Source organism: Lepidochelys kempii, chromosome 2 (genome assembly GCF_965140265.1).
Source record: "Lepidochelys kempii isolate rLepKem1 chromosome 2, rLepKem1.hap2, whole genome shotgun sequence".
Classification (NCBI taxonomy): Eukaryota; Metazoa; Chordata; order Testudines; family Cheloniidae; genus Lepidochelys; species Lepidochelys kempii.
In genome coordinates this window covers 106,267,328-106,285,146 of record NC_133257.1, presented here as the reverse complement: position 1 = coordinate 106,285,146, position 17,819 = coordinate 106,267,328, and the positions used below count along the sequence as shown (strand labels likewise).

Here is a 17,819-nt window from a genome sequence, read left to right as displayed (position 1 = left end):
TGAGCATGAGCTTTCGTGAGCTACAGCTCACTTCATCGGATGCTGTAGCTCACGAAAGCTCATGCTCAAATAAATTGGTTAGTCTCTAAGGTGCCACAAGTACTCCTTTTCTTTTTGCGAATACAGACTAACACAGCTGTTACTCTAAGACAAGAGAAGTAATTCTGCTCTACTCTGCACTGATTAGGCCTCAACTGGAGTATTTTGTTCAGTTCAGGGCACCATATTTCAGGAAATAGGTGCACAAACTGTAGAAAATCCAGAGAAGAGCAACAAAAATGATGAAAGGTCTATAAAACAGGACCTATGATGAAAGACTGAAACATGATAACAGTTTTCAAGTACATGAACGGTTGTTACAAGGAGGAGTGAGAAGAATTGTTCTCCTTAACCTCTGAGGATAGGCCAAGAGCAAGGGAGGTTTAGGTTGGACATTAGGAAAAACTTCCTGTCGAGGTGATTAAGCACTGGAATAAGTTGCGGAGGGAAGGGAATCTCCATCCCTGGAGATTTTTAAGAGCGGGTTGGACAAACACACAGCAGGAATGGTCTAGTTAATACTTTGTCCTGCCATGAGTGCAGGGGGCAAACGGCTACCTGTAGGACTTTGCTGCATGAGGCAGCAGTTTTTTTTTGCAACAGTAGTTTCTTACAACCCGCTGCAGGCAGTACATTTCTGCAGGAAGCCGTTTCCAGGCCACCAGCGGGCGCACAAAGAGCCCAGGGCCAGGCCTGCCGACTGGGGCGCGGCTGGGGCCCGGGGATCCGGCTCCCGCTGCCCAGCCCGCTCCTTGCTCCCCGCCGCCGCGCGGCCATGGCGAGCTGGCGGCTCCCCTGGACCCGGCTGCGGCTGCGGGCGGCCCCGCACCTGCTCCCGGCCCCGCTCCGGCGCAGCGGCTCCGGCCCGGCCCCGCCGCGTCTGCCCGGCGCCCTGGCGCGCTCGGGCGGCTTCGTGGGGGGCCGCTGGGTGCAGGCGGCCGCCGCCTTCCCCGTGCTGGACCCGGCCAGCGGCGCCGAGCTGGGGCGGGTGGCGGACTGCGGCGTGGCCGAGGCCCGGGCCGCGGTGAGAGCCGCATGGGAGGCCGGGCCCGGCTGGAGCGCGGCCCCCGCCAAGGTGAGAGCCCCGGGCGAAGCGAGCGGGACCCGGCCGGGCGAGGCAGACGGGAGGTGAGGGGAAAGCCCGGCCCAGGGAGCCCCCCCCGCCTCCGCGCTCTGGGGGACAGGGACCCACAGGCGGGAGCTTTGAGGGACGGTGTCCCGGGCTGCAGTCAGGCCCTCCCCCACCCCCTGGAGGGCGAGCGGGGCACGGCAGGACCTTGGGAGAGTGTGATGTACTCTCCAGGTGCGCCCACGGCATGCCCGCCTCTGCGGCTGTGACCCCGCAGGAGAACCAGGCCGGCTGCCCCCTTGGCGGGCAGAGCCCAGGGCAGGGTTGGGGGCTTAAAGAGCTCCAGTGGGCTTGATTCAGCTGCCTCTGTTCTTGTGTGTGGTGTATTTAATCCCATACTTCGCCTGGGAGCGCTTTGGGGCAGGGACTGGTGATGTGCAGCAGCAGGTGCAGCCCAGGGAGGGTCTGACAGGCCTCTAGGGACAGCTACTAATAGGTCTGTCATTAATATGAGGGGTTGGTGGAGACAGTTAGTAGGTGGTGCTTTAAATTTAAAAGCTGGCTTGAAGGCCACAAGTCACCTTACACATACCTTAGAACAGTGGTTTGCAACTCGCGGTACAGGTACACCTCGGAGGGGCAGGGGGGTACACAGAGGTCTTCCTTGGGGTTACATCAACTCATCTGGTTATTTGCCTAGGGAAGTCAGTACAGACTAAAATTTCGTAGAATAACTTGTTTATACAGCTCTGTATAGAGAGTGTGGCTCTTTCAAGACTTCTGAACGCATGCTCCACACCTCGTCCCTCTCAGATTTTGGAAGGCACTTCAGATTCTTAAAGCTTGGGTCGAGTACTGTAGCTGTCTTTAGAAATCTCACATTGGTACCTTCTTCCTGTTTTATGAAATCGGCATTGAAAGTGTTCTTAAAATGAACAACATGTGCTGAGCCAGCATCCGAGACTACTATAACATGAAATATATGGCAGAATGCAGGTAAAACAGAGCTGGAGACATACAATTCTCCCCCAAAGAGTTCAGTCACAAATTTAATTAAACCATTATTTTTTTAACAAGCATCAGCAGCATGGAAGCATGTCCTCTGGAATAGTGCTGAGGCATGAAGGGACATGAATGTTTAGTATATCTGGCATGTAAATACCTTGCAATGCCAGCTACAAAAGTCCCATGCCAACGCCTGTTCTCACTTTCTGGTGACATTTTAAATAATAAGTGGGCAGCATTATCTCCTATAAACGTAAACAAACTTGTTTGTCTTAGCGATTGGCTGCACAAAAAGTAGGACTGACTGGACTTGTAGGCTCTAAAATTTTACATTGTTTTGTTTTTCAGTGCAGTTATGTAACCAAAAAAACCAAAAACAAAAAACCAAAATCTACATTTGTAAGTTGCACTTTCACGGTAAAGAGATTGCACTACGTGTATGAGGTGAATTGAAAAATACTATTTTGTTTCTTTTTACAGTGCAGATATTTAATCAAAAATAATATGAAGTCAGCACTGTTCAGTTTGTATACTGTGTTGTAATGGAAATCAATATATTTGAAAATGTAGAAAAACATCCAAAAATATTTAATAAATTTCAATTGCTATTGTTTAACTCAAAAATTAATCGTGATTAATCGCAGTTTTAATTGCACTGTTAATCGCGTAAGTTAACTGTGATTAATCGACAGCCCTAATTTTTATATCTGATTTTGTAAGCAAGTAGTTTTTAGGTGAGCTGAAACTTGGGGTACACAAGACAAATCAGACTTCTGAAAGGGGCACAGTAGTCTAGAAAGGTTGAGAGCCGCTGCCTTAGAAAAAGTGTTTTTTGTTTTTGTTTTTTTCAAAAGCATGTCCTCCTTTTCTCATTAACTGTTTATAAGCAAGTAGTCCTTTACATACATCTAAAGCATGTGAAACTGACTGCCACAAGATATTGAGGCCAAGGGCTTATTAGTTTCAAAAGAGGTAGACCTGTATACAAATAGTCACAGTGGGGAGAATATATATATGAGTACACACACACGGATTTTCCTCTGAAGCACCTGGTACTGTCTGAAAGAAGTTGACTGACTGAAAGGACCGTTGTCTATAGTGGTATCACTAGCCCTCCAATACAATTTTGAATTCATGTCATCCTTACTCCGTTATCTTTTTTCTATTTGAACAGCACACATTCATTTATACATAAAGTATGAAGTTAATTCAGTTTAGTAACATTCTTATCTATAAAAAGAAAAGGAGGACTTGTGGCACCTTAGAGACTAACAAATTTATTTGAGCATAAGCTTTTGTGAGCTACAGCTCACTTCATCGGATGCATTCAGTGGAAAATACAGTGGGGAGATTTATATACACAGAGAACATGAAACAATGGGTGTTAGCATACACACTGTAAGGAGGTATTTTTTTTCCTTGCCTAGGAGAGAAGTGTGTTACTTCGCAAATGGTACAGTTTGATGATGGAGAATAAAGATGACCTTGCTAAGATAATTACAGCAGAGAATGTAAGTTTTACATGTAAAAATGTGCTAATTTCAGCATTTTTCAGGCCTCTTTGCCAGCAAAGGACCCCTTTGGCAACAAAGGGTCTTATCCTGAGTGGTAGTATGTACCCACAACTCCCAGGCCTTAAGCAAGAAAGGCACATTAGCTATAGAATTTACCATGTAGGGCCTGATCTAAAGCCTGTTGAAGTAATGGAAAGACTCCTATAAATCCTTAGCCCAGACTCTGTCCAAAATGTATGTAACCTGGAATCAAAGTGCCATTTACTGTGCCTAGCACAATGACGAAGGCTCCTAAGTGCCATGGTTACACAAATAATAATAAGAGTAAAAATAATGACCTAAGTGACTTTTTTCAATCACTTTGGTCTCTTTGAAGTATTTCTGCATTGTGATTTAATCATAGGGGAAGCCTCTGAAAGAGGCAGAAGGTGAAATTCTTTATTCTGCCTCCTTCCTGGAATGGTTTGCAGAAGAAGCTCGTCGCATTTATGGTGACATCATTCCACCTTCTGTGAAAGATAGAAGGATCTTGGTGCTGAAACAGCCTGTTGGAGTGGCAGCCATTATCACCCCTGTAAGTGCAGCTGGATCTGTCAGACTGATTAAGGACTAACTTAGGGCTTTTGGCTCAGCTCTGAGAATGGGGTAGCATATACCGCCATGGCCCAGGAGAAATCCCCCTGAATCCCCCCTGGCCTTTTTCTGCTCCCCACTCATTTGTTCTGGGTGGACTTTACTCCCCTGCATGGCCAAGTGGGACAGAGTACACGCTCTAGATAAGATATGAGAAAGTTACAGCATTGGTCTGGATGCGTTTCTACATTGAGTTACGTATCATGAGACAAATAATGGCTTTTTCATACTGAAAATACATGTCATGTTTTTGGTTTTCATGTTCCTAGGGGTATGGATTTGTTTCCTCATATCTTTTTTCTCCACCTACTCTTAGCAGCAGGTGCACCCCCAAAAGGTTGAAGTTTTTGAGTTAATATAGGTAATACCAGTTTCTCACAGATGTAGAAATCTCTCTGCCATTTAATTAGTCGAATTTTTAGAGCATAAGAAAATTGGTAGTGGCATTATATACACAGTATTTTGTAAATGCTGCCTCTTCTCCCCTTTTCTATTTTTGAAAAGTATTTAAATGTGAAAGTAAAGCAAAGTCTCATTCTTATACAAGATTTGTTTTGATTCTTCCTAGGAGTTGCAAAAAATAGCTAGTTATTTGGGCAGAGAGGGAAGTATGCAGCTTTTCTGATTTTTCATTGTATATTTCTCTCCACCTAGTGGAATTTCCCCAGCGCTATGATTACACGAAAAGTTGGTGCAGCTCTGGCAGCAGGCTGTACTGTGGTGGTGAAGCCTGCGGAAGACACACCATTATCAGCATTAGCACTTGCTGAGGTGAGCTTTTGCGCTGGTATTACATTAGCAATGGATTGTATCTCACAGTAGCAGTATGTAAACAGAAAGTGAAGTGGCATTCAAACATAACTCTTGGCTACAGTCTCACACAGAGAGAGTACAAATTTATTCTGTTAAGATGGTGGTTTAGATTTAATAGTTACCTTTAAAATAAATAAAAACATTGGAATATATTATGGGCATATTAGGAGTATCTTCCAGCATTGGCCTAGCTTTACAAAAGTCAGCTTTAAATTTGAATATCTTTGCTTTAATTGATGTCAGCAACAGCCTATAGCAATGCCAACATGTAATGTTTATGGGGCCCAATATTGTGAATTGCAGAGCACCCTCAGCTCCCATTGACTCAGTGCTTATGTCTTCAGAGCAAATTTACAAATACATATATGAATATAAAAATATTACCTACCTGATCCTTATACAAAGTACATTATTTTGTAACTGCATATTCACTGTTTCTCATTGCAGCTTGCAAACCAGGCTGGGATTCCAGCAGGAGTATTTAATGTTGTCCCCTGTTCCCAACAACAAACTCCAGCTGTTGGGGAGGCCCTGTGCACTGATCCTTTGGTAGCAAAAATATCGTTTACTGGGTCCACTGCTACAGGAAAGGTACTTGACAAGACGGTGAAAGTCTGAAGGGTTTTTACTGAAAAGCAAGGGGAAGTGTTTTGAGGGGAGAAAGGTGTATATACAACATTTTCCTTTGGGGTGGTTCTTCCCCACACTGCAACAAACTTTCTTCCTTTCTGGCTGTTGAGGGCTTCACACAAATCCCTGTTAAGTACTTTTCCTTGAATTACTGTCCATTTAATCTGGTATCTGTTAGCTTTTTAGAACAGTGGTAATCTTCATCAAATTACAAACTGGAATGATGCACAGCAGTTACTCAGGAAAGTTCAGCTCCAGAAACTGCTGTTTCAGGTTACATGATGACTTAAATCTAATGGGAATACCTCAGAATGTGCTGCTCAGTAATGTAGTGCATTACTGAAAGAAGGGAAGGGTCATGAGGTGAAATCTTTACTTAAGGCTAGATTCTACTCCCTTTACTCTGCGAGTAGTCTAATGGAAATCATTGGGACTATTTGAGGAATAAAATACTAGTGTGGGGGGTTAAGATGGCAGAATCTTTCTCTTAACAAGAAAGGGGCATTTTCTAAAATGGTCTGAGGAGGAATGGGATGACAGCGGGAAGGGTAAAATTTAAACTGGATATCAGGAGAAAAATCTTACCAGCAAGTTTTATTACAATGTGGAATGATCTTGCAAGGGAAAGTAGAAGCAGCTCTTCCCTGAGTTCTAGTTAAATAAAGGCTGGACAAAGTAATTGGGTGAAATCTTGGCCCTATTAATGTCAGTGGGAGTTTTTCCACTGGAGACTTCAATGTAGGATCAGATTGCCTGCTTTGGCAAGGGAATGGGAAAGATGGACTATTGACTCTGTGGCGAATTTGTAGGTTCATTATGGGAGTTCAATCCCCACCAGAGTTAGTTCCCCCTGCCTCTAAATTCTGATTTGTTAGTGAACTGAATATTTACACACTTATCCTGTTTGGTGTCTGCTGTATACTTGTAGATTCTGCTGCATCACGCTGCTGGCACTGTGAAGCGGGTTTCCATGGAGCTTGGGGGGCATGCTCCATTTATAGTGTTTGACAGCGCTGACGTGGACCGAGCTGTTGCAGGAGCTCTGGCTTCTAAATACAGAAACTCGGGGCAGGTGAGAGAATTATTTTTCTACCTTGCCTATTTCACGTTTTGGAGCATGAAAGAGCCCTATTTTTTGTGATTAAGCTATTTTTGCCTAACTTTATTTGCTTGTGAAAGGAAATATGCTGGATTGAAAAGATGAGTCTACAATGCCAGTTCAGTGCCTCTCTGCTGAAACTGCCAACAAGGGTATCCGTTTCAGATGATTTTGTCATATTGTTGCCGGCACCCAGTGCCGAGAGGCTGAACAACAGCTTGAGTGGTTCGTTACCCGGTGTGCTACACCCAATAATCACAACGGGGTGGAGAAGCAGAAAAGTTTATTTGCAGCTGCAAAAAGGTACAGGGAGAATAAAATCTCAAATCCTGCACAACAGAGCAGGAAGTTACACAGGCTTTTATACATTCTTTTTTCCAGCATACTTATTCAATAGCAAGCTGCTCCAAGTATCCATATAGCCAGCCAATCCAGTTTCCAGCTAGTTCCCTGATTCTTTGTATCATTTGTTAAACTATACATAAAGCTGCTTTATTCAGCATTGTTCTTTCATATCTCCCCTGTTTGGCCTTGCTTAGTTTCAGGCAGTCTGACTCTGCAACATACTGTTGCAGATTCTCAGCATAACTGCTGTGTGTGCCTCCAGGCGGGGGGGCCAAGGACACTTGGGCCTAGTATGCAGAGCTGCTGCGAATGCCTCCAGGTGTGGGGGGGGGGGGCGCAAGGACACAGGGGCCTAGTGCGAGGGGGCTTCATTGACACTTGTGGTCTTCCATCCCCTCGAGTTACCTAGTGGCCATGCCCCAGTGTTCCCAACAATATGGACATTTCACAAGCAATAAACTCACATGAATTCCTGAAGACAACTCTCATTTCAGGCCATTAAAGTAGACACTACAAAGTGTATTTAGCTCTGCTTTAAATTAGTGGCTCACAGTTTTGGGGCAACCAAACCTGTTTGTAAGGATGTTTGTCAGGAACAGAGTCCCCGATAATGTCATGGCAAACCTGGTGGCTGAACTTTGTGACTTTGTCCTCACCCATAACTATTTTATATTTGGGGACAATGTATACCTTCAAATCAGCAGCACTGCTATGGGTACCCGCATGGCCCCACAATATGCCAACATTTTTATGGCTGACTTAGAACAACGCTTCCTCAGCTCTCGTCCCCTAATGCCCCTACTTTACTTGAGCTACATTGATGACATCTTCTTCGTCTGGACCCATCGAAAAGAAGCCCTTGAGGAATTCCACCATGATTTCAACAATTTCCATCCCACCATCAACCTCAGCCTGGACCAGTCCACACAAGAGATGCACTTCCTGGACACTATGGTGCTAATAAGCAATGGTCACATAAACACCACCCTATGCCAGAAACCTACTGACTGCTGTTCCTACCTACATGCCTCCAGCTTTCATCCAGACCACACCACACGATCCATTGTCTACAGCCAAGCTCTACGATACAACTGCATTTGCTCCAGCCCCTCAGACAGAGACAAACACCTACAAGATCTCTATCAAGCATTCTTACAACTACAATACCCACCTGCTGAAGTGAAGAAACAGATTGACAGAGCCAGAAGAGTACCCAGAAGTCGCCTATTACGGGACAGGCCCAACAAAGAAAATAACAGAACGCCACTAGCCATCACCTTCAACCTCTCCAATGCATCATCAAGGATCTACAACCTATCCTGAAGGACGACCCATCACTCTCACAGATCTTGGGAGACAGGCCAGTCCGTGCTTACAGACAGCTCCCCAACCTGAAGCAACCACACACCACACAACAGAACCACTAACCCAGGAACCTACCCTTGCAACAAAACCCGTTGCCAACTGTGTCCACATACCTATTCAGGAGACACCATCATAGGGCCTAATCATATCAGCCACACTATCAGAGGCTCGTTCACCTGCACATTTACCAATGTGATATATGCCATCATGTGCCAGCAATGTCCCTCTGCCATGTACATTGGTCAGACTGGACAGTCTCTACGTAAAAGAATAAATGGACACAAATCAGACGTCAAGAATTATAACATTCAAAAACCAGTCGGAGAACACTTCAATCTCTTTGGTCATTCAATTACAGACCTAAAAATGGCAATTCTTCAACAAAAAACTTCAAAAACAGACTCCAACAAGAGAGTGCTGAATTGGAATTAATTTGCAAACTGGATACAGTTTGACTTAGGCTTGAATAGAGACTGGGAGTGGATGAGTCATTACACAAAGTAAAACTATTTCCCCATGTTTATTCCCCACCTCCACCCCTCACTGTTCCTTAGATGTTCTTGTCAACTGGTGGAAATGGCCCACCTTGATTATCACTACAAAAGGTCCCCCCCGCCCATTAACCTTGCAGAAGAAGCAAGTTTTAGGTGGATTTTGAAAAGAACCTGATTAGCATTAAATAATTTCACTAGTCAAAGTGAGGGGACAGCATGAGAGAAAATGCAAAGACTGGCCTGGGAGAAGGAAATGAGGATAGTAATGAGGCTGGAATCTTTGGTAGAACAAAAGTGGTGAATGGGGACATGACAACATGAAACAAGACCCAAGATATAAACCAAGACAGAGCCATGTAGGATCTTATATGCAAGGCTAAGGAATTTAGACTTGATATAGAAAGTTTTCAAAGGGGGATAATGTAGCCTGACTTGCAAAGGAACATTTTAGCAGTTGTGTACTGGAGAACATCAAGCAAAAGGTTGTAGTAATCAAGGCAGGAGGAGAGGAGGGTATAGACAGAACAAAGGGTCAGAGTGAGCAGGTGTTCCTTCCCCAAACCTACAAATCCAACTTGTAAAATCCAGACCCTCCTTCATGTGGGATTTGGCTGACTTAACACAGACAACAAGATAACAGAAATATCAGCTCCTACCTTTGCTTAGATGCCGAGCCTGCTACTTAACCCACATCCTGTATCCTTTGGTTAGAGGATAACTCCCACCACACCTCCCTTGTATCCTGGTAGATACATATATCAGAGAATCTGTGGCACCCACTTAACCCTTTCCTAGCAGGATCCTCACCTGCTAACAGGGTGACGGTGTTTCAGGGAAACACTTCCAGCTTGTTAGTGTTTGATTTTCAGAGTGTTGTAATGAGAGAAGGGCAAACCTTAGTAACAGCCTATGTGGGTGAAGAGAAGGCATGGAAGGAAGTGTAATGGTAACTAGTTACTGTGCTGTAAAAAATGGGAACAGCACTAAGCTTTGTCTTGTTATTCTTTCATGTTTGTTTTCAGACATGTGTTTGCACAAACCGGTTTTTGGTGCAAAAAAAGATCCACGATGCATTTGTGGAAAAATTTGCCAAAGCCATTGAAAGAGAGCTACGTGTAGGAAATGGATTTGATGAAGGAACTACCCAGGGGCCATTAATTAATGAAAAAGCAGTGGGAAAGGTATGTGTGTGTGTGTGTGTGTGTGTATTCAAAATATACTGATTTCACTTCTGAAATTGTAATTTATATTTTTAGGAAGTATTAAACACATTGTATACCTGTTTTGTAAGACTATATTTGCCACTCTACCTGAAATGGTCCCTTACAGTATATGCTATTTACTTAATCTGTTCCGCCTTTCATTTTGCGGTGATGCTGGGAGTACCTTTTCCAGATCTCAAGAAGAGCTCTGTGTGGCTCAAAAGCTTGTCTGTCTCATCAACAAAAGATATTATCTCATCCATTTTGTCTCTCTATATTTGCAGAAAGTATTCTCTCCTCAAAGCCCACAGTGATGTGAACAGGAGTAATTAAAGCGATCATTGCCTTGTTAAACTAGGAAAAGAAAGGGGAATAATCTACCAAGAGCAAGCCTTTTTTCCTAATTATATTCTGATTGGTATTTTTTTGGAGAACATTTGCGCTTAACAGACTGTGGGGGTTGTATTGGGTATATTCATGTCTCTAGGTAGCATGACAGTTTTTGTTTTGAACAGTCTGTTTTTGTGTATCAAAACTAAGCAGAAAAATAAATTAGGGCTAAAACTATTGGGGGCTCTGAATGTGGAAGGCGACTTTTAATTTTGTTTTGCATTTGTACATTTTAGGTATTTTCCTAAAGAAAGGTGCATTTTCATTTATATAAATAGTTATATTTCTTAACATACATTTATTCAGATTCTTCATTTTTTACATTTTTTATTATATGGAAAATGAGGAGTGGCATTGCATTTATTTATTAGATGATGATTTTTTATTCCTAATTTGTGTGAAGATGCTACAGCCCCCTAGGTGCCTATCAGCATCTTTAGGTTCATAAATATCTTTGAAAATCTGGCCCCTCTCCTTCAAATTTCTAGAATTAGTAGAGTTCATCTTCTCCCACCTGGGTTTTTTTGTATTATAGTTCATAGATTGGAAGAGGAACACAAGCTTTCCTACTTTTTCAACTCCCAGTTGGTTTCTTAATTTGGATGATCCAAAAGAAGAAAATATATTCTCTGCACCAGCTGGCTAAACTGAATCCAAAAGTAAAATTAAAGAAAAAGCTTTTCTGTACAACAAGAACTGAAAGTACTTGCATTAGGAAAAATATCAATACCACCATTCACTCTGTTGTAAAGAATGAAAATAATATAGATATTTAATGCACCATATGACATTGACATATTTATAAAGCTTGAATTGACCTCAACAGGTAAAGATTCTCCTCCCCACCCCAATTCTCTTTACATTTAAAAAGTAGCACTCTTTTACTTACAAAAATTTGCAGATGACTCACTGGTATAAAGTAGGTTTTTTTAATTCATTTTTTAAAAATGATTTGAATAGATTGTAGTAAGTTTAGGCCTTTACCGTAGGTTACCATAAATTCAAATTTAATTTTAAGGTCTTGTTTTTAAAAATAAAAGTCTGATTTTATATCTTTAAAAATCCATTTTTTAAAAAGAAATCATCAGTTTTTGTCCACTCGGGCTGGTGTTCATAGAAGTTAGTTTAATGTGCGTTCTGTTCACGTTAGAGAATAGATGGAGATATGGTCTCTCCAATAACATCTTGAAGACTTGCTATTGTGGGCTAGTCTACACTGGCAGCGCTTTAACGTGGCTTGTGTGGTCACGGCAGAGAGCTCTCCCAGCGCTCTGAAAAAAACCATCTCCACGAAGGGCGCAGCTACCAGCAATGGGAGCGCAGCTACCAGCATTGGTGCACTGTCTACACTGGCGCTTTTCACGCCCCTGAGCAAGAAAGTTGCAGCACTGTAAATTGCCAGTGTAGACAAGCCCTGAGATAGGATAGTTTTCTTTTGTCAGTAGGTAAGCACTGCATGGTCTTTTGTATCTCTCTCTGACGATGCTGACCATGAATGTGTGGCCCTGATCCTGCAAAGACTTACAGATGTGCTTAACTTTCCTTGACTTCAGCAGGACTAATAAGCCTCCGTAAAGTTAAGCATTTATGTAAATCTTTGCTGAATTGCAGCTCTGCATTGCAAGTGATCCTGGTTTGTAAATCTAAAATTCAGGTTATGTTCAGGAGGAGAGATGAAAATTCAGCAAAAAGGGAGGTTTTAAGCAGTGTCTCAGTCTCTAAATAAGGAGCAGAATAAACCCTTTTTGTCTAACGCCTTGTTTAATTTTGGGGAATCTTGTTGTGTATTCAAGAAAAGAAGACCAAACCTTTACTGCTAAATGCTAGCTTGATATCTCTTGTTTTGCTCATCTCAGGTGGAGAGACACATTAGCGATGCAGTTTCTCAAGGAGCATCCATTGTGACAGGAGGGAAACGGCACAGTTTTGGAAAGAATTTCTTTGAGCCTACTCTGCTCAGCAACGTCACAACAAACATGCTTTGCACGCAAGAAGAGACATTTGGTCCCTTAGCACCAGTTATCAAGTAAGATAATCCATTCTTCAGATTAACATAGAGAGAGTTTAGTAAACTTCAAAAAAGTATTTTATTTCATGTGAATAAGTATACAATCTGCATTATTATTATTATTCTTCCACAGTTTTTTTTTTTTTTGGCTTCTGATGAGATTACTTCTCTCTCTCTCTCTCTCTCTCGGATTTTTACTTATTAAAACTGTACCTGTAATTTTGACCTGTAAACTTTTTTTCAGTGAGATTTTTTTTTTTAAATGGCACCTGCAGTTTAACGAGGGAGGATAACAGTAAAGACCATCAATTTTCATGCTCCTTTAAGGGACCTGAGAGCTTTTGCATTTTGTCACATGACCTAATAGTTCTGTGTTTCTCTGATCCAAAGTACCCTTTGGACAATTTCCCCTCTCTAGCAGTCTTTTTCTCTGAGGGTTTTTTTTTTCCCCCCTCCCCAGTATGATTGAACCTGGTAGGACTCAGTGGGGCGAAGATTTACGAATCTTTCTCAGATGTGAGATCTTGTCAAGACAGCGAAAGTGAATGGCGTGTTTAAACCACATTAGTTGACAAGTGTTAACACATTTTAAAATTTGATGTAACTCAAGGGAAATGGCAAAAGCACCCTGGCTTGAGACCTAAAATTAAATAATAAAACACTAGAAATATACCAAGGAGAACAAACCTACATTCACTTTGTCCCATTTGCAGTGAGGCTGCTTCTCAGTATCCAGAGACCAGGAAGGCAGTAAGGATTACTTCCTTTTCCACCCCGCTATGTTGATTGCAGGTCTCACTGGTTCTCTGTTTCTTTATATTGACAGGTTTGATACTGAAGCAGAAGCTGTTGCTATAGCAAATTCAGCCAATGTGGGTTTAGCAGGTACGTTCTCCCTTTTCAGACAGATACACCACTGTGCAGCTACAAACTTGAGCTTAGTGTTGCAGTGGTGTGAGATGAAGAATTTGATTTTGATTATTTCTGTTTGCTAATAAGCACCTTCCCCAAAACCTTCTGCTGCCATGTCCTTTTGATTTTTGTTCTATGTTAACAATATATTTTTACATTCATGTGACAGGATATTTCTATTCTCAAGACCCAGCCCAGATCTGGAGAGTTGCAGAGCAGCTGGAGGTTGGAATAGTTGGTGTTAATGAAGGAATAATGTCCTCAGTGGAGTGCCCTTTCGGTGGTGTGAAACAGTCTGGCTTAGGACGAGAAGGTTCAAAATATGGTATTGATGAGTACCTAGAAATAAAGTATGTCTGTTTTGGAGGCTTATAATAATTTGCAGAAATGACACAATCCACAAAGGCCTGGAATAATGTCCTGTTTGGGGTGGACTGTCTGTATATTAATGTGAGTGTTACCCTCTTCAAATCCAAGTAATGCTGTTGTGTGACTACATGTAGAGAGAGATGTTTTATGTAGCTCTGTGCTGACACTTGTAAAACACAAATATTACTAGTTACATAGATTTAGTAGTAATACCCAATAGTTGAATGACAGTGCCTCTTAGATGGGGGATGAGGGAGGAATAGTTTCTGTTATTTGGGTTACCTTATGTAAATAGGAAGAATTTGGAGATTTGTGCATAATGAAAATCATAATTTCTGTTCTGGAGGACATAGGCAATTTTTTTTCCTTCTGTCTCTCCTAATATTCACGCATCTGTGTAGGGAGTGGAGAAGTGTTGGGGAGGGTAGCCTGTCCTTCATGGTTTTGTGCCAAATATGCACTTAATTCTCAACTTGCTAACGCTGTTGTAGAACTTTTTCAGATTGCTTACTTTTATTAAAGTTTGCAGGAGAACTTGGTGCTTGTGAAGGGGAGGAATTAGTGGTAATGGCTGGAGCCAGGCATTCTTACAGGCTAGTGTGCAGCTATGTCAGTATACATCACTGCTAATTGCAACACCACCTGCTGTTGCAGCTTTGCCCTCTCCAGAGCAGACATCCTAACTTATGCCTAAGAGCTTAGTAGTTTCAGGAACAGATACACAACCTGTGCTACCACGTAAACAAGGGCTGTAAGTCGCAGTAGTGTGTATAAACTGGTTGCCTAATGAGTCAGTGGAGCTTGGGGGATGGCTAGCTTAGTGTGTAGTAGAGGAATGCATGTTGCAGGGACACTCTGCTGAGCTGTTCGGGGGTGGGGTGGGGAGAGATTTATGTAAATGAGCTCCACATGACAATATATATCCATTCATTCCCCTGTGCAAGACCAGTATGACCCCACCTGGGAAAGGGAAGAGGATGGTCATCAACATAAATGTTGCCAACCAACTTTTTAAGGAGTGCTTTCCTCCCACTCCTTCAAAGAGCCACTTCAGCTTGCTCAACTACAGAGCCTCAGCAGGCGGTACTGCTCCTGCGGCTTTGTGCCTTAAATGCTACCAGGCCCTGGACTGGGCTCCTTGTCACATGGGCAGATGTCCATCGCGGAGTGGGACAAAACCCCAAACTCATCTAACTTACAACCTAATAAAGATTATATAGGTCTTCAGAGGCAGACTTTGTATGTCATCCGCTTAGTCTATGTAGCCTCAACTGAAAGCATCATTAAAAGGTGATGTAAAAGTTCCTTAATGTGAAGCAAATAATGGTGTATTAACATGGTTTTGACTTAAAATAAGCACTTTATTCACCAAACTAAACTTCCTCAGAAGATCCTATAGAAAATTTTAAACTGGCTTGTCCGAGGCTGGGGAGTAGAAGTTGTGTGTTTTCATTTTTGGCTAACTGCTGTTTAGCCAGACTTTTACATTTAATTACAGAATGAAAGTGAGCTGACGGCTCTCTCTAGATGAATGTATCCTGTCAAATAGACAATGGTATTCAATTAAACCAAGGTAGGGGGAAATTATTTTTGGAATGACACTTAAGTTTAACAGAAAAGCAAGGTGGAGCAGAGCCTTCGCAAGTGAACACGGAGGAGTATTGATTGCTACTCAACATTTTAAATGTTATTTAGATTATTTTTATATTACACTAGGTGTGGCTGGAGCTCATTCCTTACTGTCTGTAAAATGCATGAGTGCATTGTGCTGAAGTGATGCCACAAACAGGGTTTGGAAAGGACACTCATTGCCCTTACAGAAGTCCCTAATGCAATACATATAAAAATGAAGGCACTGAGGCTTTATCACCTGCAGTGTGTGCTTTTGGAGTTAATAAGGAGAAGACAGATGTACCTGTTCATATTAACCACTTTTAAACTCTTGTAGATGAGCATACATAGTACCCTGATTTTTTGAGAGCATTGTGTTATGGCATGTATGAAAGTAGGGCAGCTAGAACAAGGTATCTTAATCATCCATTTCTTATTCAGCAGAGGTGCTGCACAAAAATACAGCCAGTACTTGCTACATCCCAAAGTACTATAGCTTAAATACGGCAAGCACACAGGCAGTTTTATAAGTACCTTAGACAGATGGACTCATCCGTCACTTCAGCCAGGCACTCAAATTGCACTGCTCTCATCGGTTGCCTCTATGTCAGATGCAATACTGTTGGTTGTCTTAAAATTTTGGTGTCTTGTTTTATGAGGCTGGATTTTCTTCTCTGAATAGAATTAAATAAAACTTGAGTAAATTTTTACTCTTTACCCAGCACAAGATATCTTTGAACTGTGTCTGACAACAGGAAGCACAAACCTTTTGTTACGTAACTTTAACAAAAAGGAGTACTCGTGGCACCTTAGAGACTAACAAATTTATTTGAGGCATAAGCTTTCATGAGCTACGGCTTATGCCCAAATAAATGTTAGTCTCTAAGGTGCCACAGGTACTCCTTTTCTTTTTGAGAATACAGACTAACACGGCTGCTACTCTGAAACCTGTCATAACTGACAGTATCTTAGATTAACTTTAAAAAAAAATTCTTTGTCAAGGTTTCCTCCATGTCTGGACTCCAGTGTTTGAATCTGTATGGTTTTCTAGGTAATGTCTATGTCAAATAGCACAAATTGATCTTTCTTACAAATGTTGTACTCTTATCAAAAACTGTGATCCTTTAAGAAAACATAGACTTGAATTCTTACGTTTCAGTTTGATTTAGTTTGTGATTGTCTAGCTTTTTTCTCATGTAATGTGTGTTCAAAGAACGCATGCTATTTAGCAAAGAAACTGAACTGTTTTCAAGAAATAAATATCTAACACCTGTGAAAGCACTGGATATTGTGGGCATTCACTTTTCTGTGTTAAATTGATTAATTAGGCTGTTTAATACTCAATTGCTGTTTAAGTCCAGGTGCCATATATATTCCAGGTGCCATTACACCCAGTAGCTTTTTAGGTCTGCACTGTTTTTTCTCTCAAGTAGGCCCAACACCATTTCTGACCACCATAGGAATGCTTTTTCAGTAAGTTACCTTACGTAACGCATTTCCCCACCAACATGCATGCCTTGACCAACTTTGTTCAATTGAGCAAAATAAGTGAAGGAGGCTCTTGATCCTAAGGCTTCCCAGAAAGTTGCTCCTGCAGAGGCAATAAAAAGTGTATTGCCATATTGTGTGGCATTCAGCATGATTATAATAGTAGACGCATTTGCAGTACTTAATGTGTAAAATTTGCCTGGGATCTGTCAGAACTTGAATTCTGCTTGGAGAAAGTAGCAAGCATGTTGTGCTGCACTTTGATTTGACAGCGAGGTGTACAAGTCTAATTATCTTACACGAGCCAACTAGCTTGCACTCTGCTGCATATTCACTTCCTAAAGAAAACTTGGAAAATCTGCCCACTTCATAGACACACATTTCAGTTTCTACAATTTAGTACTGTGAAACTCGCCATTGGGCATGTCTGCTAGACTACCTCTGAAATAACTGGTATGTTTCTTCATCGTATCATGCAGGTGCTCCATGCAGGAAATTTTCCAATCCCGTGAGTAAGGAGCTCTCAGTAAGCACTGGCTTGGCACTAGGATATCCTTCCATCTTATAATGGCCATTTTCATTTGCAGTAGCCCTCGGAAATGACTTTGGCCCTCGCCCTACAATTTGACATGAAGTGCATTCTCTTTCTCCCACTGCTGAGACGTCTGGAAGACCAACTTTATAGAGAATTAAGTATGGCATACACAACTCAGAGGCTAAAGTTTAGCTGTTGTCAATAGCATCTCCTATCCAAGACCCCTTTCCCTAGGAAACTTTGAGGCAGCATTTGTCTCCAAACGACTGGATCTGGTCATGCTGTCTTGATCACCTGA

The 17,819-nt window shown here is 42.1% G+C and overlaps 1 protein-coding gene across 1 annotated transcript; it reads left to right on the top strand.

Moving 5' to 3' along the window:
* The first annotated feature begins 753 nt into the window (after positions 1-753).
* ALDH5A1 (aldehyde dehydrogenase 5 family member A1) lies at positions 754-16,784 on the top strand. The gene is made up of 10 exons (XM_073331875.1): positions 754-1,114; positions 3,541-3,624; positions 4,031-4,201; positions 4,915-5,031; positions 5,521-5,664; positions 6,632-6,775; positions 10,029-10,187; positions 12,455-12,624; positions 13,433-13,491; positions 13,688-16,784. Exons 1-10 carry the CDS (start codon positions 815-817, stop codon positions 13,891-13,893), a joined length of 1,554 nt encoding a protein of 517 aa, XP_073187976.1. The 5' UTR covers positions 754-814; the 3' UTR covers positions 13,894-16,784.
* Positions 16,785-17,819: the final 1,035 nt, after the last annotated feature.